Below are 21,767 nucleotides of genomic sequence, written 5' to 3'. Positions count from 1 at the left end.
AAGCTGCCAAGAAAATAAATCAATCTCTTTCTATACCACAGCTACTAATCTAGTGGGAATTAATCTAAAAACTGCTTCCTTTTTTAATTCAGAATTCCTTTTTCAAGGTGTAAAACAGATATATTTGCTATTTGCATATATGTATTACATGCACACCTGGTACAGACATGAAGTTAACAATCTATTCTGGAGATGAACTGTATGACTTTGGGGAATATAAAATGGGGAAGTGGTGATGAACACAGTATCATACTATCATCAAGGTTGGAAGAGACCTCATAGATCATCAAGTCCAACCCTTTACCACAGAGCTCAACAGAGTTCTGATGTTGTGATGTAAATACTGAGGTGCCCTACTCACTGAAACAGATGAGAATTAGTTATCTGGACACTTTCAAAGTTCTGGTCATTAGAATTCCGGTCCTTGTCAGCAGTAGCTCAATGCCAATAGGATGTATTTTTGGGATAAAACTATTTTCTGGGTTTAAACCAGAAGCCTCCATTGAGACATTTTCACTTCACTTCTGACAAAGCCTGATTTTTGCAGTGTATTTTGCATCAGGGGACAAAGGCAGCGTCAGTATTAAAAATGCACTTCCTGATTTATTTTTGTAACAAACAGTATTTGGTTATAACTGAAGACTGTTTTCCCAGTTACAAGTTCTTAAATTCTAGATTTATACATTCTTTAGCAGATACTAAAGCTGGAGAGAAACAAAATGGTAGCAGCATTCTGGCACACAGTTGTATGCTATTCAAAAATGAACATGCGTACCATCTCCAAAGAGGAGAACTGGTAATTGAATCAACCAGTTAAATGCATGGAACTTGAGCATGTCAACTATATAAAATATCAGCTAGTTTTATTATGAAGGCACTTTTATTTAAAAGCAAAGCAGCATTGGAAGTTGATGCTGGGCTAGGTGAATGTTCATTCTGTATGCATAAAGAAGTCAAGCCTGAAGAAAATGAGCGTGAGAAGAACATACACCTCCCCCTGCCTTCTGCCACCCAAGGTGGGACACAAACTGACAGCTAACAGGATTGTTGCTGTAATTAGTTTCTTGGTAGTGCAGTTACTTTAGGATGGATGAAAGCAATTATGGCAGATATAGCTGGAGGACTTAATAAATCCAAGAGGTGTGTAGGCAGAGAATAAGGTACATTGGCAAAGTAACAGAAAATCCCTTCTGTTCAGAACTGCTTGTCAGCTTACTGCAGCTTTTGGACACTCCATCATATGAGTTTAAGCAAATGTGACTGCAATATAACAGCTAAGCAAATACAATGCAGGATTCTATTTAAAGATTTTCTGTTCTCTAGCTATGGAAATGATCCATTTTCAGCAGACTCTGTTCCATGTTTGAAACTGGTCATTTGTTGTCTGGCACTGTCCTACCAGTGCCAATTCTTGCTCCCAGTGGAATTTTAAAAATCCCTCAGTGAAGATTCTAATGAACACACATAAAGGGAAATATTCTTTTTCTCTCAAGCCAAACCCCCTCCCTCCCCCACACTGTTAGAACAGTTTTGTTATCTCACTTCTTTAGTAGCATCTAATTCCTCCTCTTCCTCATCATCATCTTCTTCCTCCTCATCGTCTTCATCTTTTCTTAGCATACTGCTAGAAATCTAATAAAAATCCAAGAAACAGAAATCAAGTGTCTGTACTCTTGAAAGAAAAAGAATTCCCTGTTGGCATGGCCAGTCTCAGTACTTGCACATTTTTCACTTGGGAGAGGAAGTAAAAGGTAAGTTGTTTCTCAATTAACCCTTCAAATTCTATTAAGGAGCACAGCATGAACAGATACCTGGCACAGAACAGAAGTACAGTAATGAATTTATCAATCTCTCCAACTCCCCATACTCCTGAGAACTGTGATAGGGAAAACTTTGCACAATCAAATTAACATTAAAAGGATTTTGGGTTTTTTGTGTTTTTTTTTTCTGGGTTGGCTGCTGAGACAGGAAACTAAAATGAGTATTAAAAGCATAATCTTATCTGGAAGATAGCAAACCAGTGAAATGAAAAACACTATGCTGCTCTAAGCTTTTTTAGAGAGAAAATGAGACAAAACATTTCTTAAAGAGTCTTGATTCATACATGAACTTCTTTCTCTGCCCTTCAGAATGATACTGTAGTCCCTTTTCTGGTTCATCACATGTTAAGTGCCAGCTGCCAAGCTTTCAGCTCATCTGACAGATTCTGCAATCTATACTTTTTTCTAATGAGGGCTCAATCTCATTTCTATTGAAGATAAGATCCTTTACAGAAGATGCAGCATTTACAATTTAAAGTAGAATATATGTGTTGGTTTTTTTTCCCCTTTCCCATAAGAAAAGGAACATAAAGCTATCCAAGTCATCTGGAGTGCTTTTGAAAAATGATTTGGAGTTCAGCAGTTCTCTAAGGGCATCTGCAGCTCTAATTTTGGTTAGGTTTTCTGAGTTTTCTCACATCCAGGGATATAATAAAACTTCAGTATTAAAGACAAAATTTGCCTTTTTTTTTTTAAACAACCCTCTATTTTAAAAGTCCTTAAGTGCTGGTTATTAAATTGACTTCTGAGATTTCCTAATTCATACAGCTATGTCTGTAACAGAAGTTTTTTTGTGTGTGCATAAAGGCAGACTGCAATCATTGAACTAATGAAAGCAGAAAAAGCCTTGTTCTTGTTACTCACAAAATACATAATTTAGCTTGAAGCAAATGCTTGCTTACAAATCTCTGAACGTAACAGAAAATGGAGTTAATCATTGGGTGAAGCTGGGTTAACTTCAGTCTAAATGCCTCAACCAGCAGTCTTTCATTCTGTGAAAGAAGGAAAAGACAATGATACTGATTTGTAATTGGAGATGAAGGAGTGTTGCAGACTGAGCCTGTTAAGGTAGCTTCCTTTCAATGGGTAAATTGCCCAAGTCTTTTTTACAGTTAAGAGCATCTGAAATTCTTAAGCAGAACTTTAGTCACATTTCTGAATAAAAGCTCCCCCTTCCCTGAAATAAGAGGTGCTGTTTCAGCTTAAAGCTTTTTCTGCTCACTACCCAAGCACCTCTGACAGTAAGGTAACTAACTAAATAGAAGATTAAATATTTTCACTGGTGATGGCTAACCTAAGAATCAAACTGGACCCGAAGAAGAAAAGTGAGAACGGAAATGTGGCAATCTAAATCAGTGTTATTTTGCCAAAAAATATAGAATGTACCACTACTTGAAAGTTTTTAATCTTTGATTGCTTAATGCTGGGGAAAAAAAATCCATAAAATCTAACAGAATCTGATAATTGGTTTTGCTCATCATAAACAATTGTAGGTGAAGACAAATTCTCTGCATTTGCAGGCAGGTGCTAACTGTCCCTGTCTAAGCTATTAAGCTACATGTGGATAAAACTTGTGGAGCTAAGTCCAATTTTAAAATACCTGGAAAAGGCCATTCTCTTCTGCTAGAGTTCTATCTAAAGTACAGCATATTAACCTGAATTGGTGAAGTTAAATGAAGGTAACTGCCGAGTAAAGTGCAAACTGCAGAGATTTACAAAGAATTGTCATGAAAACCTAAAATGTCTTTTCAGAATTTGCTTAAAACTGCAATAGTCACGTTTGAAAAAAGCCCTGAAAAAGTTTGTTCATCAGGCAGAGAGCTCTCCTGGGCCTTAGCAGTTTTCTCTTCTGCTACATTAATTGCATGGAAGTGGAAAAAAATGTTGAGCTTGCATTGTACTGTTTGATTTTTTGATAGAGAGGACAGACCACTCATTCAAAGTCAAGGTTGGTTTTCACATACTGAATCACTAGTCTCTTTTATCTTTTCAGATGGCACAAGTCATTCTTTCAAGAATAGAATAACTCAACTGTAATAATTGATCCTGTTTTGAGAGTAAAGAGGGGTAATGATATGTATGAAATCAAGCAAACTTTTTATTATTATACTATTTATGCATGATTCTATCCAAGCAGGAAAGTGGGATGCATACATTTTAAATTTGGCCATCTTTGTCTTTAGCTCAAACACTGGTCAAGGATCATCTTAGAGGATTAAGGTTGCAATAGAGAAAAAACAACGTTGCCATTTTACAGTATCTGCATGTTTACTGCTACAAAGAAGTGTCAAAGATTGTTGTAAGGTAGCTGGTTCAAAGGAAGGGTCTCTTGGTTTGCTCTGCTGCTAGTTGCTATCACTAGTCTGAGTTAGGATCTGGTAGAGAATGCAGGCCAGAATCTGGACACCAAGACTGTGAATATGCAGATGTTATTTAAAGAGTGCCACTCCTCTTTGCAGTAAGCTCCTGGATCTTTTCTCTGCAAGAAGCCAGTTTGCTGATGAAAGAAACAGCATTGCTGGAAATGGCATTTTGCAAAAGTAAAGAACACAGCTTTAAAAACTGGTTTGTTTTTTCCTCAAATCAAAGAGCTAAACCTGCATTGTTAGAAGGTTAATATGATCTTTAGGTCCTTGGAAGTCTCTACCATTGTAACTGTCCTGAACTGAGAAGAGAGAGTGAATCCTGGTACGTAGCTAAGGCTGTACCTCAGACAACCTTTTACAACAGTGATGCAGCATTTAATCGTTTTTCTTACCTGGATTGTCCTCAGTGAAGATTTTAAGGAGTCAGTTCTTAGCAGGGGGGACTTGGATTTTGCACGAATGGTGTCCAAGCGAGACTGGTAGTCTGGTGGATAAAGTGAGCTCCGGAAAACCTGCTCAGAGCAAGAAAGCTGTGACTTGTGTGCCATGATCCAGCCTTGGTGACTGTTAGCTTGCAAGCTGAAGCTAACAGAAATACAGCATCAGACAATTAAACCTGCTCTAAAGATCTGAATCAACTCCAGTTTGATCAGTTGTAGCTGAATCAAGATCTCTGATCAACTTCAAAACATATCAACACATTTACATAGTCAAAGTAAAACATTCCTCAGAAGGCATTTACAGGTGGAAAACTGCAGTAGTTTCCTACCAACATATGTAGCTTACTCTCAGGATAACCCAAGAGTACAAATCCCAGCAACTCCTTCAGGGTCTCCATTTCTTGGGAGAGATGACCCGCTGGTCCTTTAGCAAGGAAAGCCTTGCTGCCATTAACAGCTGCACTAGAAAATTGATCTGAAATGTTGAGATGTGAAGCCCAAGGATGAATTGGGAAAATCCTTCAAATACAGGGGAGACTTGCAATAGCCATTTTATTTACAAGTTCTTTCCAATACCCAGAAAGAATCAATTGTAAGGCTGACAGCTTGATACTAAAAATACTAAAGCTATTTGTGCAAGACTGAGTCAAGGAAGATGGCTGAATAAACCCTGGAGGTTTTCAAGGCCAGACTGGATGAGGCTTTGAACAACCACTTCTAGCCGACAGGCATCCCTGTCCATGGCAGGGGGGTTGGAGTAGATGATCTCTGAGGTCACTTCCAACCTAAGCCACTCTATGATTCTGTAAGTCAATGTGTTTAAGCAAAATAAATAATTTCCAATTAGCAGGAAATTTTAAACGAGATTATAATTCTGGTTATGAAATCATATGTATATAAAATGATAAATCTGGTTATGAAAGATAAGCATGGATTTAAAGGCTAGTTTTAAATTGGTGCCACATGACATTTTAACTGTGAAACCAAAATTGCCAGGGCTTAGTTTCAATGAAGTAAAAATGGTGAGTGGTTTCAAATGCAGTTCACTGAAGAATCATGATTTTTTTATGTCTTGTTCTAACTGAATATTGCCATCCTTGATCCTGAGCTACATCATGGAAAAAATAAACTGAGGACTGACTAAACTCATAGACCAAAAATCATCCAACTTTGTTGACAAGCTAAAGGAATACATACAGCAAACATTTCAATGACAGCAAGTGTAAAGGCCCAACATCTAGAGGAACTGCAAGGACTGAAAAACATGTCTCAGGAAAGAGAAACTGTAACTCAGAACAGAAAAGAGTGACTTGAAACTCTGCCACAGGGAAAAAAAAGCAATTTGGCAACACATATCTCTTAATTCTAGAACAGTCTAATAAAAAACAATGACTAAAAGATGAAAACAAGCAAACAAAACTCAGAAGAGAGAGACTTGTAACGAAGTAATTAGTCTTTAGAACATCAGAGCAATGAAGATTTTCTCTTGCTATGCGTCTTTAAAGTGAGATTGCTGCAAGGGTGTTCTTTAGCTGAGCTTGGAGTGGCAGTTAATTTAGGAAGAGTCTCTTATCTGTACTTTGTGGGAAAGATGAGATTTCCACTGCAGTTTTTAAAATCTCTAAATTTATAACCCTGCAAGCTCTTGCTGGAGAACTGCAATCAAAAAAAGGCTTTGTATACATGAGCTTGTTTTGGGAACCTGAAGTTTCTTTGTTGCATTTTCTGCCTGGGACATGCTTAGCTCAAAAATATGAAAATTGGTTTTATGTAAATTGAAAAGCATATCTTAAATCACTCTTACCTCTAAATCTTCATTTTCATCAATGTTTTGGATGATTTGGTATGCAGCAGTATAGATCTCTAAAGCTTTCCCGTGGAATAACATTTCAATATTTATAAATTCAGAAAATATGTTCTAAAAGCAAATGAAAACAGAGGTTTACTTAATGCAGTAAAGTACATTTACACTTCAAGTAAATGACACAGCCCTGTACAGTATTTATATATTGCAAATAGCTGCACAACACTTAGTACTTTTAAATAGACAGACCTAAATCTCTCTTTAACATCTTCATAGATGATCTGGATGAGGGCATGGAGTCAGTCATCAGCAAGTTTGCAGATGACACCAAGCTGGGGACAGATGTGACTGGGCTGGATGGCAGAAGGGCTCTGCAGCAGGACCTAGACTGCCTGGACAGATGGGCAGAGTCCAAGGAGATGGCTTCAATAGCTCCAAGTGCAGGGTGCTGCACTTTGGCCACAACAACCCCATGCAGAGATACAGGCTGGGGTTGGAGTGGCTGGAGAGCAGCCAAACAGAAAGGGATCTGGGGGTGCTGATTGATACCCGCCTGAACATGAGCCAGCAGTGTGCCCAGGTGGCCAAGAGAGCCAGTGGCATCCTGGCCTGCATCAGGAATGGTGTGGCCAGCAGGAGCAGGGAGGTCATTCTGCCCCTGTACTCTGCACTGGTTAGACCACACCTTGAGTCCTGTGTTCAGTTCTGGGCCCCCCAGTTTAGGAAGGACACTGAGATGCTTGAGGTGAGAGGCCTTGAGCATAGCCCTACGACGAGAGGCTGGGGGAGCTGGGATTGGTTAGCCTGGAGAAGAGGAGGCTCAGGGGAGACCTTATTGCTGGCTTCAACTACCTGAGGGGTGGTTGTGGCCAGGAGGAGGCTGCCCTCTTCTCTCAGGTGGCCAGCACCAGAACAAGAGGACACAGCCTCAGGCTGTGCCAGGGGAAATTTAGGCTCGAGGTGAGGAGAAAGTTCTTCCCTGAGAGAGTCATTGGACACTGGAATGGGCTGCCCGGGGAGGTGGTGGAGTCACCGTCCCTGGAGCTGTTCAAGGCAAGGTTGGACGTGGCACTTGGTGCCATGGTCTAGCCTTGAGCTGTGTGGTAAAGGGTTGGACTTGATGATCTATGAGGTCTCTTCCAACCTTGATGATACTGTGATACTGTGATACTGTAAATTTTAGCAGAAAAAACTAAGTGCTGACTGGGCTGCCACTTACACAGTTGTCATTTCATCTTAAAATTCTAAGTAAATGCTTGAAAAGTGATGGGGAGACTCATTAGGAATAAATAAAACATCATGCTGAAAGCTCACCGTGGATTTTTGCTTTACTGACAACAATCTTTTTGAGCAGGTTTGGTATAAATTATCTGTAAAGTATAATTTACAGATAATGATGTGTTTTATGTAATAGAATAATAGAATCAACCAGGTTGGAAGAGACCTCCAAGCTCATCCAGTCCAACCTAGCACCCAGCCCTATCCAGTCAATCAGACCATGGCACCAAGTGCCTCATCCAGTCTCTTCTTGAAGACCTCCAGGGACGGTGCCTCCACCACCTCCCTGGGCAGCCCATTCCAGTAGGAAATCACTCTCTCTGTGAAGAATTTCTTTACTATATATATCTGTGTGTGTGTATATATATATACATATATAAAACTTGATGACATCTTCAGAATTCACAAATCTAACAGCAAGTACCAGTTGGTTTGGTCGATTTTTTCAACCATGGAAGTCATAGAATCAACCAGGTTGGAAGAGACCTCCAAGATCATCCAGTCCAACCTAGCACCCAGCCCTATCCAGTCAACTAGACCATGGCACTAAGTGCCTCATCCAGGCTTTTCTTGAACCCCTCCAGAGATGGTCCCTCCACCACCTCCCTGGGCAGCCCATTCCAAAGAGTTCTGCCCTGAGCCTCCTCTTCTGCAGGCTGCACACCTCCAGCTCCCTCAGCCTCTCCTCACAGGGCTGTGCTCCAGGCCCCTCATCAGCTTCATCGCCCTTCTCTGGACATGTTCCAGTATCTCAATATCTCTCTTGAACTGAGGAGCCCAGAACTGGACACATTTAATGACACCATTGCAGAAGACCACTAAATCCTACCAACTAATCCATGGTGATTAATGCAGATTTGTTACTGTGCTAGGTTGAGGCTAATTGGAATATTTTAATGAGAGAAATTAGATCACTGGTTGAGAAAAGAAAAAATTATTATGTCTGTGTCATTCATTAGTTTGCTGAGAGGGATACAAAGCCAAAATGTAAATAATCTCTCTCACTCTGGTCTGTGCACTGCATCTATTTGCTTTCTGCTTAGCCTGTGGTTCCCCCCAACCCACTCCAATTGAAAGATATATCAGCAATATATCAGATTAAATTTGAGATCAGAAAATGCAAGTGGTTTTCAGTCAATAGTCTTTGCGACTTATGACACTTACTGTTTGACATTAAGAGAGAAATGAAATCTTTGGTTGCAGTCCCTGAACATTTTGTGCTTTCTGCATCACTAAAACTTTTAACATACAGCAGCCTACAGAAATTTCAGCATGGATTGTGATGGTTTGGGAGTTACCCACCCCTCCCACTCTTATGAAATCACCCAGGCTAGACTCAGCTGACCTGAAGTTAAGGAATGAAGCTTTATATTCACAGCTTAGCACAATATACAAGGAGCTATTTACAATATATTATATACAGCTATAGACAGAAATATACAAGGTAAAAGGTTATACAGAAACACAACAGCTATCCCAGAAACCAGAGTCCCCAGAAGGGGCTCCCAACCACCCTTCCACCTTCTTTCCACCCCTCTACCTTATCCCGGAGTTTGCCTTACGTGCAAGGTGAGTGGAGGATCAGCAAGCAGATTGATTAGTTGGGTTACACAGAAGCAGCCCAAGGAGAGAAACAGATTCCAACGGACAGAGACACTGTCTTATCTGTGTTTATGTCCTTGTTTTATACATCTCAGCAAGTCTATGAGTGAAGTAGACATCACCATTGTTTTTCTTTTCACAGCCTATCATCTAATTTCTCTCATTAAAAATATTCCAGTTAGCCCCAAACCAGCACAATGGATAACTATTTATTACTATTTCTGTTAGTTTTGCTATATAATTACCTTCACAGGATGTTAGGGGTTGGAAGGGACCCAAGGAGATCAGCAAGTCCAACCTCCCCAGCCAGAGCAGGACACAAACACAGATCACAGAGGAACACATTCAGACAGGCCTTGAAAGTCTCCAAAGAAGGACATCTCATAACCTCTCTGGGGAGCCTGTTCCAGTGCTCTGTGACCCTTATAGTAAAGAAGTTCCCCCTTGTGTTGAGCTGGAACCTCTTTTGCTGCAATTTATACCCATTGCTCCTTGTCCTATCACAGGGAGCAAGTGAGCAGACCCTGTCACCTACTCCCAGCCAGCCCTCAGATATTTATAAGCATTTATTAAATCCCCTCTAAGTCTTCTCTTTTCCAGACTAAAAGGTCCCAAGTCGTTCAGCTTCTCCTCATAAGCCATGCCCTCCAGTCTCCTCATCATCCTCATAGCCCTCTGCTGGACTCTCTCCCTGGGGAGCCCAAAACTGAACACAGTATTCAAGATGGGGTCTCACCAGGGCAGAGTAGAGGGGGAGGAGACCTTAATAAATGGAGCTACCGGTGAAATAGAATACAACTCTTAGAAGATGCAGATGCTAAACAATCAGATACAGGAGAATTATTAATTCAGTAAACTGAATGAATAATGAACTAAATTTTTAATTGCAGAATTGGACACTTGGATGATGAAATATTTGTACCTGCAGGATTTGGCTTAAAACTAGCAACTAAAGTGATGCTAATTCTGCCAAAGAGTAACCACAGTAATTCTGTTGTGCAGAAGGAAATTTGATGTCCTATGTTTAAATGAGAGCACACTTACTTTTATGTCCTTTATTTTCTGTTTCTCAAAATTATCAATGGTTTCCTCTAATTGCCGACTTGTTCGAGTTGCATCCAGTGAAGCTCTCTGCAGTTCAGTTTCAGCCTGGTGAAGTAACACAAAGGTGAAATCAGTCTTGTATATGATACAAAAATATTTTGCTTTAATTGCTATGAAAACAAAATTGTAAGTCTGAGGTTTGAAAATGCTACACATGTGTGTAACAGGGTTTTTAAATATGCTTGTAGCTTAATAACCAAATCAAGCTGCCTTCTGCACCACAGTGACTTTGATCTGAAACATTAACAATGCAGCCAGTTGGGAAAAGTCCCCTGTCCTAAGCTGGTTTTTGTAATCATTTGCTAATTTCACTGAAGCAGCCCTGACACTGCTGACATAGTGACTGGCTTCAAGGAATTAACCCAACTCATGGGTTTACTTTACATCAAAGTTAAGGTTTTGGGTTTTTTTTTAAGCTGGTGTAAAGGAGAGGGCAGGAGTGCACAGGCCAGAGTGGGGAACAAACAGAAAGGTCACCATTTACTTTTAAGTACAGATAAGCCTGCTAGCTCTAGAATGAGTCTGTTCTGGTACCATCTTACTAAGTTTTTATAAATCATTTAAATAGACAACAGAGCAGCAGATAGGATCACTGCACTTCTGTGGCATATCAATCGGCAGCCTAGAGTTGGTATCAGTTTCAGCTCCAAAATATCAAAAGGTGTTTTATATTTTCAGTATTTTTATATGATTTTATCTTCAGCAGGAAGGGGACATAGCAGGCATAATGCATAAACTACATTTTTGCTTATTTTACTACATTTTAGGTAAGTATTTTAATTTTATAGAACTATGAACTGTGTAGAAGTGCAACACTATGGAGCTGTTCAAGGCAAGATTGAACATGGCACTTGGTGCCATGGTCTAGCCTTGAGCTCTGTGGTAAAGGGCTGGACTTGATGATCTGTGAGGTCTCTTCCAACCCTGATGATACTGTGATACTACCACTCAAATAAAGATACTGAAGCTCTCCTGCTTAAGTGAAGTCTGAGAACTGTGTCCTGTTGCACAAAAATAATGCAAAACTTGCAATTGAGTGCAAAATTGGGGTCTAAATTTTATTTTCCATACATTACAGATCAAACACCATAGATTGATCTTGGAGGTCTCTTCCAACCTGGTTGATTTTATGATTAGTCAAGATGGTAGTTACAAGGCTTGATCAGTGAATATCATCAGCAATCTATTCTGACCTGGGAAATTTGAAATAGTAAATGGATAAGTATTTGTATCCTGCAATTAAGGAGCAAGATTCTTCCCATTTCCACTGCTAAAAAACTTTTTCCTTTTTTTTTTCTTATGGAAATAGATACCACAGGCCCAGCTCCCATGATCTACTTTTCACTCATGAATGGACACAAAAATTTAAGGCCCAAGGTTTGCTCTGTCACTTCCTTTTCTTTGATTAAAATCTGCTAACCTTATATTAAATGATTATCAATTTGAAACAGTCTCTTTACAAAACCAGCTTAAAATCATAGATACAATCCTGCCATTAGTTGGTGAACAAAATTGATAAGGGTCTTTAGCAGTACATAAGGTCAAATATTTATCTGCTTCGCTTGATTTTGCCCAAAACACAAGAGGGAAGGAGTCAGAAAAGCCATTTAATGCATTCTCAGTTATTACAATCAAGCCCCTCTCTGTAAAAGAAGGCAGCTGTTCTTCATAAGCAGCTATTACAGATACAAACACAGGGCATTATTTTTATGACAATCCAATGCATCTTCTCAATCCATTTTAAATAGACTGCCCAGATTTTGTGGGCAGATGCTTTGGGAAAGGAATTTTGCTCGTTGCAAAGCAAAATGTCTAAACTTGCAGAACCTGCACAGTTGGCACAGCAGCAGTTTGGTATTTTTCTCCTCTGAAACACTCACCTGTGACTGGAAATATTAGTAAAGGAAAAAAACAGAAAGCAACATTCAGTATTCATAAAAGTATCTGTTTTCACTTCTACTTATATTGTGAAGCATTAGATAGTTCACATTTCTATACACGTGGATATTGCTATCATTATGTTGTCTGAAGCTTCCTGCTCTATGACATTTCTTTATACTTAGTTACAGCTTTGCTAGAATTCAAATATCCAGGTCAAAATATTTCAGTACAGGGGTTTATCTGCATCTGAGGGTTTGGGTATTTATTTAAATACCAAACTAACCCACCCAACTGAGGTAGACCATTTCAGGAAAAAAAAAATCCATTTTGATTTAAAAAAATCCCTTTTTGGATTTTCAAAATATCTCTTAGAGTTTTCTTTTCACAGTTCTGCTACCTCCACGCTTTATAAGATGGATGTGAAATCAGGCGGTGAGTACAGATCCCTTGCTCTCTGTGGCCAAAGCTGTCAGCTGCTGAAACATCACAGTTGCTCAAGAATAAAAGAAGCACTGCTGGAGCCTAACAGCTCTGCTAACAAACATAATGAAGTCCCTCTCAGACCTACTGCAAAATTAGGAGGGGTGGCTGATGCCCCATCAGGATGTGCTGCCATTCAGTGAGATCTGGATAGGCCAGAGAGTTGGGTGAAGGGGAACCTCTATTATCATTTACTCCTTTAATTCTAGTGGAGGAGAACTCTGCATAACACCTCAAGCATTAGCCCTGCTGCTGACATCCCTGCCTTTATTACATGAGGAACTCCAATCAGTCAGTACTTGATTTAACTGATTTGATTAATATTAAATGGGAATTCTTTGGCAGAGACAAAACCAAAATGTAATCCTCCTGAGTGGTGTTTAACTATCACAATAATTTTTGCTCTTTCTGCAGTCTCAAGGCCCAGTCACTAGAAATATCCCAACTCCTGAAATAAAGTTGATGAAATCCTACAAAGATTAGGGCTGCTTTACCCCAGAGTCCAACACTAGAATGCAATAAAAAATAAAGAGCACATCACCACAAACTTAAATGCTGTGCAGTAATACCAAGGCCTAAAGGAACTGATGTAGAATTGCCTTGGTCACCTTCATTTTTGAATTGCCTAAATTCTGACTGCTTCAGAACTTGAAATTTTGTGAGATTTTAATGGAAATTGTGTGGAGGCTAAATGTTTCCCTCTGTGATATAGAATAAATAGTATACTAAGGAGAAGCACTGGTCTTTTGAAAGGATGGGTGATCTGGTTGAATATTCTATCAGTAGTTTAACAAGCTTTCCTTTTACACTTTAACTCCAACCTGGAGGAAACTCATGCCTCATCTAGCTACAAGGAAGCACAGCTATGAAAACGACAGGGAGGAAATAAAACAAAAACTCCCCAGAAGTAGGACCTGTCTAATGACACTTACTTTCAAAACCCTCCAAATTCTAGATGCAATCTATGCCTACATCCCTTGCATAATCACATGAAATATTTCATAGTTTCTTTTCAAGAAAAAAGGGAGTAACAAAGCAGCTGTTACAAGCTGTAACTCATCGTAAAGTTTAAGAAAAGATTCATCATCAACATAGGAATGAGTTCATCTAAAGAACACTCATTACTTTCTGAGCACAATGGTTTAATTCTTGAGAAATGTTTAAAATGCTTCTCCTAGCCCCTAGAAACAGAGGATACAATAATGTGTCGATCTGAAGGGTTCCGCTGACGTGTCTTTTCCAGCTGAGACAACTGTTTGGCTTCTCTGTTCTTTGCAGTTAAAGTTGCTTTAAGATCATCCTGGAAATAAAATGGTTTAGACATGATTGAAATAGATCTAAGATAATAAACAATGAACACATGCATTGCTTTAAACAAACCCAGACTTTACTGATGTTATCCTGGTAAGTGAAACCCTGAAATGGAAGTCAATGGGGACCAAAAGAATTTAGCACCTTGCACAACTCTCTGTAGCGCACACTGTGATTTAAGATGTGGAGGAAAAAAGATATTTACAGCTTTTCATGAAAAATACAGTAGATGGTCAAAAGCCCAGACCTCTAAAGCAGAAGACAGGCCAATTCCAGGCTTAGAAATGGAATAAAGGTGGCAGTTAGAAATAAAAAGTGGCAACAAATAAGTCAGCAAGAAAAAAAATGGATAAGAGAACAAATCCAAATGAAAATGTGAGCTTGAGGTGCAGTGCCACAGTGCACTCAACCATGAGAACACACTGTAGGATTTTTATATGTAAAAGAGCATCAAATGATGATCATTTAACCTTTTGATTTATATAGATTATGATACAGGCATACACAAACATTACAGATTTGGATTTATGGAATGAAGGCACCCTCTATGTAATATACAAGTACCACAAAGAACTATTTTCATCCTATAAACCAGTAGTTGCTTATTAAAAAATGTACTTGTTCATGCTTATTCCTCCTGGAGCTAAAAAAAAGCAGTATTCTGTGAAAATATTTCAACCTCCTACAGGCTGTTCTCAGAATGTAGTGAATGAAGAGACCTCAGGTCTTTGTGTATCTTCAGGTTATCTTGATGACTTTGCAGGACAGAGAGGGATTCAGGCTACTTATCTGCTTCAAAAAATGTCTTCAACATCAAACATAATTCTAAGCTAGAAAAGTTGTTAAAGGCAGTGTATGACCACTAAGAGCCAATTGCCTTTTGGACAATAATAACAATAAAAACAATGACATTAATTACAAAGAAAAAACATCCTGAATTTTTGCACTATCCACAATACCTTGTTTTCAGGATTTGCTTGTGCTCCAGAAGCCTGAATACCCTTGTCTTCACATCAGTGATGGCTTTATCTATATAGCTTCATTCAGATGGATTACTACATGATTTAGACTGCTTACCACAGTATGAAAACCCAGAACTACTCCACCTGAAAGTTTTCAACTGAGTGGCCACGACACCAAAAGATACCTTGTCAGAAAACACAGCTCTTTAACCTACCCTTTTCAGTTTCACTATGGTCCCATAGCTTTTCAGAGGTTCAACAACCTTGGCTTCAAGCCTATGAACCTACAAAAGAAATTGGAAGGTCACTAATATCATCCACATCTATGGTGTCTAAAAACAGGAAACAACTTATTAACTAGTCACTCATCTTAGGAGGAATGTAGGTCCAATCTAGTGAAAATATAGTGGGATGGAGGTTTTAAAAATAGTGCAAAAAACACAGGCAGTTAAATTAACCAGTAAATAATTTGTATTTTGAGGAGCTCAAGCTGATTTCTAGTGCAATTCCTTCTTCACTGGCAACACACTGGGAAAAATGAAACATGGAGGTTCTAACAAATGGGTACTAAATACATCAAATACTGCACCCTGGAGATCTGCAGATGTCCAAAGTTGTTTCCAAAGCATTTGTTCTACACTTGCTGACAGAATATGTACTAAGCCATCTCTGCCATCACATACTGGATGAAATGCAAGGGTTCTTAAAAATAACATTAACAGCACCATAGGTAGTAGAAATACTGAAAATGCCAACAACAGGGTGTGCAAAATGCACGAATGCTCTCGCAGGTGAGGGCATCTGAATTTTTGTTACAGCTCCCCTAGTTAGAAAAACAGCCACATATGGTCAGATAGGCAATAGGATCAGACTTATCTGCTTGTCAAAACTAACAATACTGCCCAAGTGGCCCCAGCATAAGCTGTTGATGACTTTGAATGAGTGAGTCATGGCCCACTGCTGTTATATGGAAATAAAGACAAGGTGCATGCCTCTGCTAGGAAGGGGCACATACTACATTTCCCTTTAAACTGGCATCCACCAGTCAGCTAAAATCCATGGTAACTGAGCAAACATTTCTCATTTACTATGCTCTACCACCAAACTGTCAAACAATTTCACTTAAACTACTGATAGAACAGAATGGAATAGGGCATTAAGGCTCAAAATGAAGCATAGGATATAGACATGGCAAGTGACCTGCTCATCTTGCTTACTTATCCTTCCATGGGCTGTGGAATCACTTCACACCTCAGCTTTTAGATATCTAGCACTGCAGCTGAAGACCAGAAATCAATAATCCATGTTGTCAATACATATGAAGACTGTCCTCAAATAAAGCTGAGATTACCTATTTGGTTTTCATGAGGAGAACTTGTTCTAAAAAGGTTAAAAGCTTCTCTTTTCCTATGTTGGATCTGCTGGAAAGAGTCCAAGAAAGAGCTATGAGGATGACTGTAGGACTTGAACATCTCTCCTATGAAGACTCAGAGACCTGCAGCTGTTTAGTTTGGAGAAGAGAAAGATGAAAGGGGATCTTATGAACATCTATAAATAAAACAGGAGTGGGTGTCAGGACAAAGGTGTTGGTCTCTTTATGGTGGTGGCCCGTGATAGGGCAAAGAACAACAGGTACAAGCTGGAACACAGGAAGTTCTACGACAACACAATTAGACACTTCTTTGCCTTGAGGATGAGAGAGCACTGAATCAAGCTGCCCAGAGAGGCTGTGGAGTCTCCTTCTCTGGAGACCTTCAAAACCTGCCTGGATTTGCTCCTGTGTGACCTGCTCTGGGTGATCCTGCTTTGTCAGAGAGGTTGGATTGGATATTTAGAAGTGCCTTCCAAGCCCTAATATTCTGTGATTCCTTCAAAGGGCAGTGGCGGTTTGGGGACAGGCATGGTAGGAAGGTGTAAACAAACAGCAGTTTTTAACAGTTTTTAAAAGCACTCAGAAGTGAAACTCAAATGGTTGGTACCTCCACTTAGAGAATCATAGTTTAAAGGTGAGAACAGACAGAGAGATTATGCAGTCTGGTTTCACACACACCTTTGGCCATCATATAAATTTACAGTCTTAACTGAGGGATAAGTTACTTTTACATCAGTTGAAGCACAAGGACATGCATGTGGCTCAGCTGGAGCCAGATGCATAAGAGCTTATGGAAAAAGTAAATAAATTGCACTGCCTGCATCCTTGGGTTTCTCACTGCTAAATAAAAATATGGCTCTAAATACATTATTAAAGATCCATGAATACTTCTTGTTTTTCAAACCTTCTATTTGGTAGACCACATACCTCATAACTAACTTTTAAAAGCTTTTCTTTTCTGCTTTATTAATACAGGAAGAGGATTTGCCATGCTTCTTATGGAAAAATAATTTAAAATCTTATCTGAAAATGGCAAGAATATCAACTGCTTTAGTCTCTTTTAAAAATTATAGAGGTTCTTAGCTGTTCAAAATGGGAATTTTCTATGTCCAGTTTTAAGGACAGGTACTCAAAAAACTGTTCTGAGTATATATGAGTACTTTGTTGTGGTTTTTTTCCCCCTGAAATCTCAGCATTTGAAATTCTGGATCACAGGTTACAGTTTGTCTGGCCTCACAAACAGAAGTGTAAGTGGCATCAACCCCTTTCTTAACACCTTCACTTACCTAGCAGAAATGTGATCCAAATCAAGCTTGTACTTCGAGAACTGAAATACAGGCTTATGAAATCTACCGTGGTCCCCAAGAGCATCTTAGAGGGCTGTCAGTGCCTAGTGAAGGAGCCTCTATTCTCTTCCATACTGCTTCTGATAACAGACTTGGCCAACAGGAAAGGACTGATTTTACCTCAGCTGCTGCTAGACAAATCAAGTCACAAAACTAAAATAACACTTTATTAACTGTAAATCATAATCCAAAGTCAAAGACCAATAAAAGACTTTCTCTGTTTCAAATTCTGTGGGCGCTCACAGGGATAGTTTCACTGACAGGCGGTTTTCACTCAAGTTATAATCAGAGCAAGTGATGAATGCTTTGGCAGCCTACCCTGCTCTGCCACTAATCTATTTAAGAGTGTTTCCTCCTGTGTTTCTCTTGTGATTGCAGAATGTATTTTTTTACCCTTTTAATCACAGATAAGTAACTGAAAAGTTCAGATGGCAAACACAACATGTACAGCTTTAATTTTGTACCTCTGCCTGGCGATAGTCCTGAAGTCTGGAAAATTCATCTGCAAAGTTTTTCAGTCCAAGTCTTAAGTTTGGTGTCTCTGTGGCTGCATATGCATTGATTTCATTTACAAGAAGATCTGCTTTGTCTCGTAGTCTGGCAGTTTTTCGTACATATCCAGCAAATATTTGGCACAATTCACCAAAATGTTTTTCCACATTTGAAACAGCATCTTGTATTTGTCTAGTCTGATTGTCCCTGGATAGCAAAAGAAAATAAGTGAAAAATAAGAAAGGGACAAATGTTTACAACACATACAGAAGGAAAAGTATCTAACTGCATTATTAATAATTTATACATGATTTGCACACCTCATTTCAGTGCAAAGCAGGTATCTCTTCTTAAAAAGATAATGTAATAAACTGATGTAATATGTGCTTATCTATGAATTAGTAACAAACAAGCAAGCAAGCAGAATTTGTACTTAAAAAGAAAGATCCAGCAGAGGGAAACCCAAATCACAAACATCAGATGGGAGGAAGTTTTCCTCTAGTTGTTAGCAAACCTCACGACTACTAATGGCTGGTGAGAGGCCTTGAGCACAAGCCCTATGAGGAGAGGCTGAGGGAGCTGGGATTGTTTAGCCTGGAGGAGAGGAGGCTCAGGGGTGATCTTATTGCTGTCTACAACTACCTGAGGGGTGGTTGTGGCCAGGAGGAGGTTGCTCTCTTCTCTCAGGTGGCCAGCACCAGAACAAGAGGACACAGCCTCAAGCTACGCCAGGGGAAATTTAGGCTGGAGGTGAGGAGAAAGTTCTTCCCTGAGAGAGTCATTGGACACTGGAATGGGCTGCCTGGGGAGGTGGTGGAGTCGCCGTCCCTGGAGCTGTTCAAGGCAGGACTGGACGTGGCACTTGGTGCCATGGTCTGGCCGTGAGCTCTGTGGTAAAGGGTTGGACTTGATGATCTGTGAGGTCTCTTCCAACCTTGACGATACTGTGATACTGTGATACTGTAATGTAGTGGTAACCTCTGCAACTCTCAAACAAAACTGGGCCTTATGACTTCCTGCAACTCTGGCAGCTGACAAATTAGGCAGTAGAAGACAAATCTCCCAAACTTTTAAATGTTCTTTAAATTGTGAACAGGTGCCAAACTGCTCTTGGTCAGCGCCACAGAGGATAAATAATATCCCTGACAATTAGAGAAGAAAGTGAATGGACACAAGCACAGAGGTGAAAATTCTAAGAGCACAGAAAAGGTACTCACCACCAATAAATGATTTTATTACAAATTACTGGAATATATTTTAATATAAATGCTACTTATATATTTTGTGCTCTTTTGAATTTTTAAACTACATTTCTGTTTCATTATAGACTGGGTGTTAGGAGAAAGTTCTTCCTAGAGAGAGTGATTGGCATTGGAATGGGCTGCCCAGGGAGGTGGTGGAGTCACCATCCCTGGAGGTGTTGAAGCAAAGCTTGGCTGAGGCACTTAGTGCCATGGTCTGGTTGACTGGGCAGGGCTGGGTGATAGGTTGGACTGGATGATCTTGGAGGTGTCTCCTAACCTGGTTGATTCTATGAATCTAGACAAGTAGTTCTGAATATTAATTCACATATTTCACTTGCTATTTTGCTGTCCTATTCCTACATCATTTGAGGGTCTTGTTTTTGTTCTGCTTCAGTGATACTGTTAAACCAGTGCCAGTGAGTTCATGCCAATTCTTGTCAATCTGACTGAATTAACTACAGGACAATTAGGCTAACAATAACTGGGTCCTAGGAAGTCTCCGTCGCCTACAGGAGGTGATTCACATCAAGTCCTATAACTCTCAGCAAGAGAATTCACTCAATACCATTGTCTTGCTGAGCGTAACCAAACCTTGAATGCAAAGGAGCATTTCCTTCATACCTCAACTCCAAATGCTAACCAATATTTAAATATTGACTTAATATCACACGAAAGGACAGGAGAAGGGGCAATGAGGGCAAGCTGGGGCAGAGGAGGGAACAGAAGGAAAAACTTTTTCCTGTGAGGGTACCAGAGCCCTGGAGCAGGCTGCCCAGAGAGGTTGTGCACAGATTCTCCTTCTCTGGAGACATTCAGAGCTCGCCCGGATGCATTGCCCTGCTCTGGCAGAAGGGTTGGACCGGCTGATCTTTTAAGGTCCCTTCCAACCTCTAACAACTCTGTGATCTGGGGCGGCTCAGAGGCGGCCACAAAATTACCAGCGAGAGGCCTGAGTAAATCCTTGAGTCTTTACTTCATCTCTCCACAGCACACCATGCCTAAGAAAGTTTTTCGGCCTTCAGCCGAGGCAAACAGAAGCGGGTCCCCCACCCCTAGGACGATTAGCCGCCGTAAGGGGGACTGCGCCCGCATCGCCCCCAGCGCCTCACGCCACTCCCTGGGTACCCCCAAACCGGGCCTCCTCCCCCCGCCCGGCAAGCCCAGGCAGCGCGGCCAGCCCCCGCCAAGCAATCCCCCAGGAGGAGCCTGCCGGGGGCCGGGCAAGATACCCGCACCAGGCACCGCGGCAGCGGCAGCCCGGAGCCTCCTCCGTCCCGCAGCGCCCCGTTACCTGGCTTCCAACCCGCGCCCCAGCAGCATCATGGCGGCGGCGGCCGGCGGCGAGGAGGGCGGCGCTTGGCGTGCTCCCGGTTTCCATGGACGCCGCCCGCCCCGGCCGCATGCCTGGGAGGGGGTTCCGGCTTCTGCGGGCTTAGTCGCCCTAGGACCGTTGGCGGCCTTCGGGATGGGGCCGGTCCGAGCCCGTGGGCACCCCCATCCGGTTCGGTGACCAGAGCGGGGTGAGGTTCCGAGCCCGCCGGAGAGCTCGAGAGTCATGCCGTTTTCCAGCCGGGTAAATGCTCTGTTTTCTGGAGGCAAAGACTCTGTTTTTAAATAATAAATACTCTATTTCCCACCACCACCACCACCCCGTACATCTAGATTTGGCAAGCGAGAAGCAGGACCAGGGCAAGTGGCCTACCTGGTTGCCACCTTTGAGGAAAAACCTCTGAGGTTAGTCAGCTGTGGGAAAAAAACCCATAAATCACAGTATCACACAGTATCACAGTGTCACAGTGTCACAGTATCACAGTGTCACAGTGTCACCGAGGTTGGAAGAGACCTCACAGATCATCAAGTCCAACCCTTTACCACAGAGCTCAAGGCCAGACCATGGCACCAAGTGCCACGTCCAGTCCTGCCTTGAACAGCTCCAGGGACGGCGACTCCACCACCTCCCCGGGCAGCCCATTCCAGTGTCCAATGACTCTCTCAGGGAAGAACTTTCTCCTCACCTCCAGCCTAAATCTCCCCTGGCACAGCCTGAGGCTGTGTCCTCTCGTTCTGGTGCTGGCCACCTGAGAGAAGAGAGCAACCTCCTCCTGGCCACAACCTCCCCTCAGGTAGTTGCAGACAGCAATAAGGTCTCCCCTGAGCCTCCTCTTCTCCAGGCTAAACATCTTGTGGAGCACCAGGAACAGCCTTTAAAACAGTTAATAAAATACAGTATTAAACCCCCTACTCTTAAAACAACACAGGTCATAG

General features: G+C 41.0%; 1 protein-coding gene across 1 annotated transcript; it reads right to left on the bottom strand.

Annotated features, from left to right (window-relative positions):
• Window positions 1-583: 583 nt before the first annotated feature.
• Window positions 584-20,899, bottom strand: CIBAR1 (CBY1 interacting BAR domain containing 1). The gene is made up of 9 exons (XM_064154694.1): window positions 20,794-20,899; window positions 18,231-18,465; window positions 15,264-15,332; window positions 13,974-14,075; window positions 12,295-12,300; window positions 10,355-10,459; window positions 6,431-6,544; window positions 4,579-4,698; window positions 584-1,632 (listed from the first exon to the last, which is right to left on the bottom strand). The coding sequence occupies exons 1-9, from the start codon at window positions 20,823-20,825 to the stop codon at window positions 1,534-1,536; spliced, it is 882 nt and encodes a 293-aa protein (XP_064010764.1). The 5' UTR covers window positions 20,826-20,899; the 3' UTR covers window positions 584-1,533.
• Window positions 20,900-21,767: the final 868 nt, after the last annotated feature.

Source organism: Pogoniulus pusillus, chromosome 14, assembly GCF_015220805.1.
Source record: "Pogoniulus pusillus isolate bPogPus1 chromosome 14, bPogPus1.pri, whole genome shotgun sequence".
NCBI classification, from domain to species: domain Eukaryota; kingdom Metazoa; phylum Chordata; class Aves; order Piciformes; family Lybiidae; genus Pogoniulus; species Pogoniulus pusillus.
The sequence above is the reverse complement of the archived record's forward strand: the minus strand, read 5'-3'. Positions and strand labels throughout refer to the sequence as shown.

Excerpts from the sequence above, each read along its gene's own strand:
- CIBAR1 (XM_064154694.1), bottom strand. The coding sequence starts at position 20,825 with ATGATGCTGCTGGGGCGCGGGTTGGAAGCCAG. Across the intron at positions 15,333-18,230 it reads AGGACTATCGCCAGGCAGAG|GTTCATAGGCTTGAAGCCAA; the intron begins GTACAAAATTAA and ends TTTCTTTTGTAG. Across the intron at positions 4,699-6,430 it reads ATGAAAATGAAGATTTAGAG|GTTTTCCGGAGCTCACTTTA; the intron begins GTAAGAGTGATT and ends TGCTCTGAGCAG.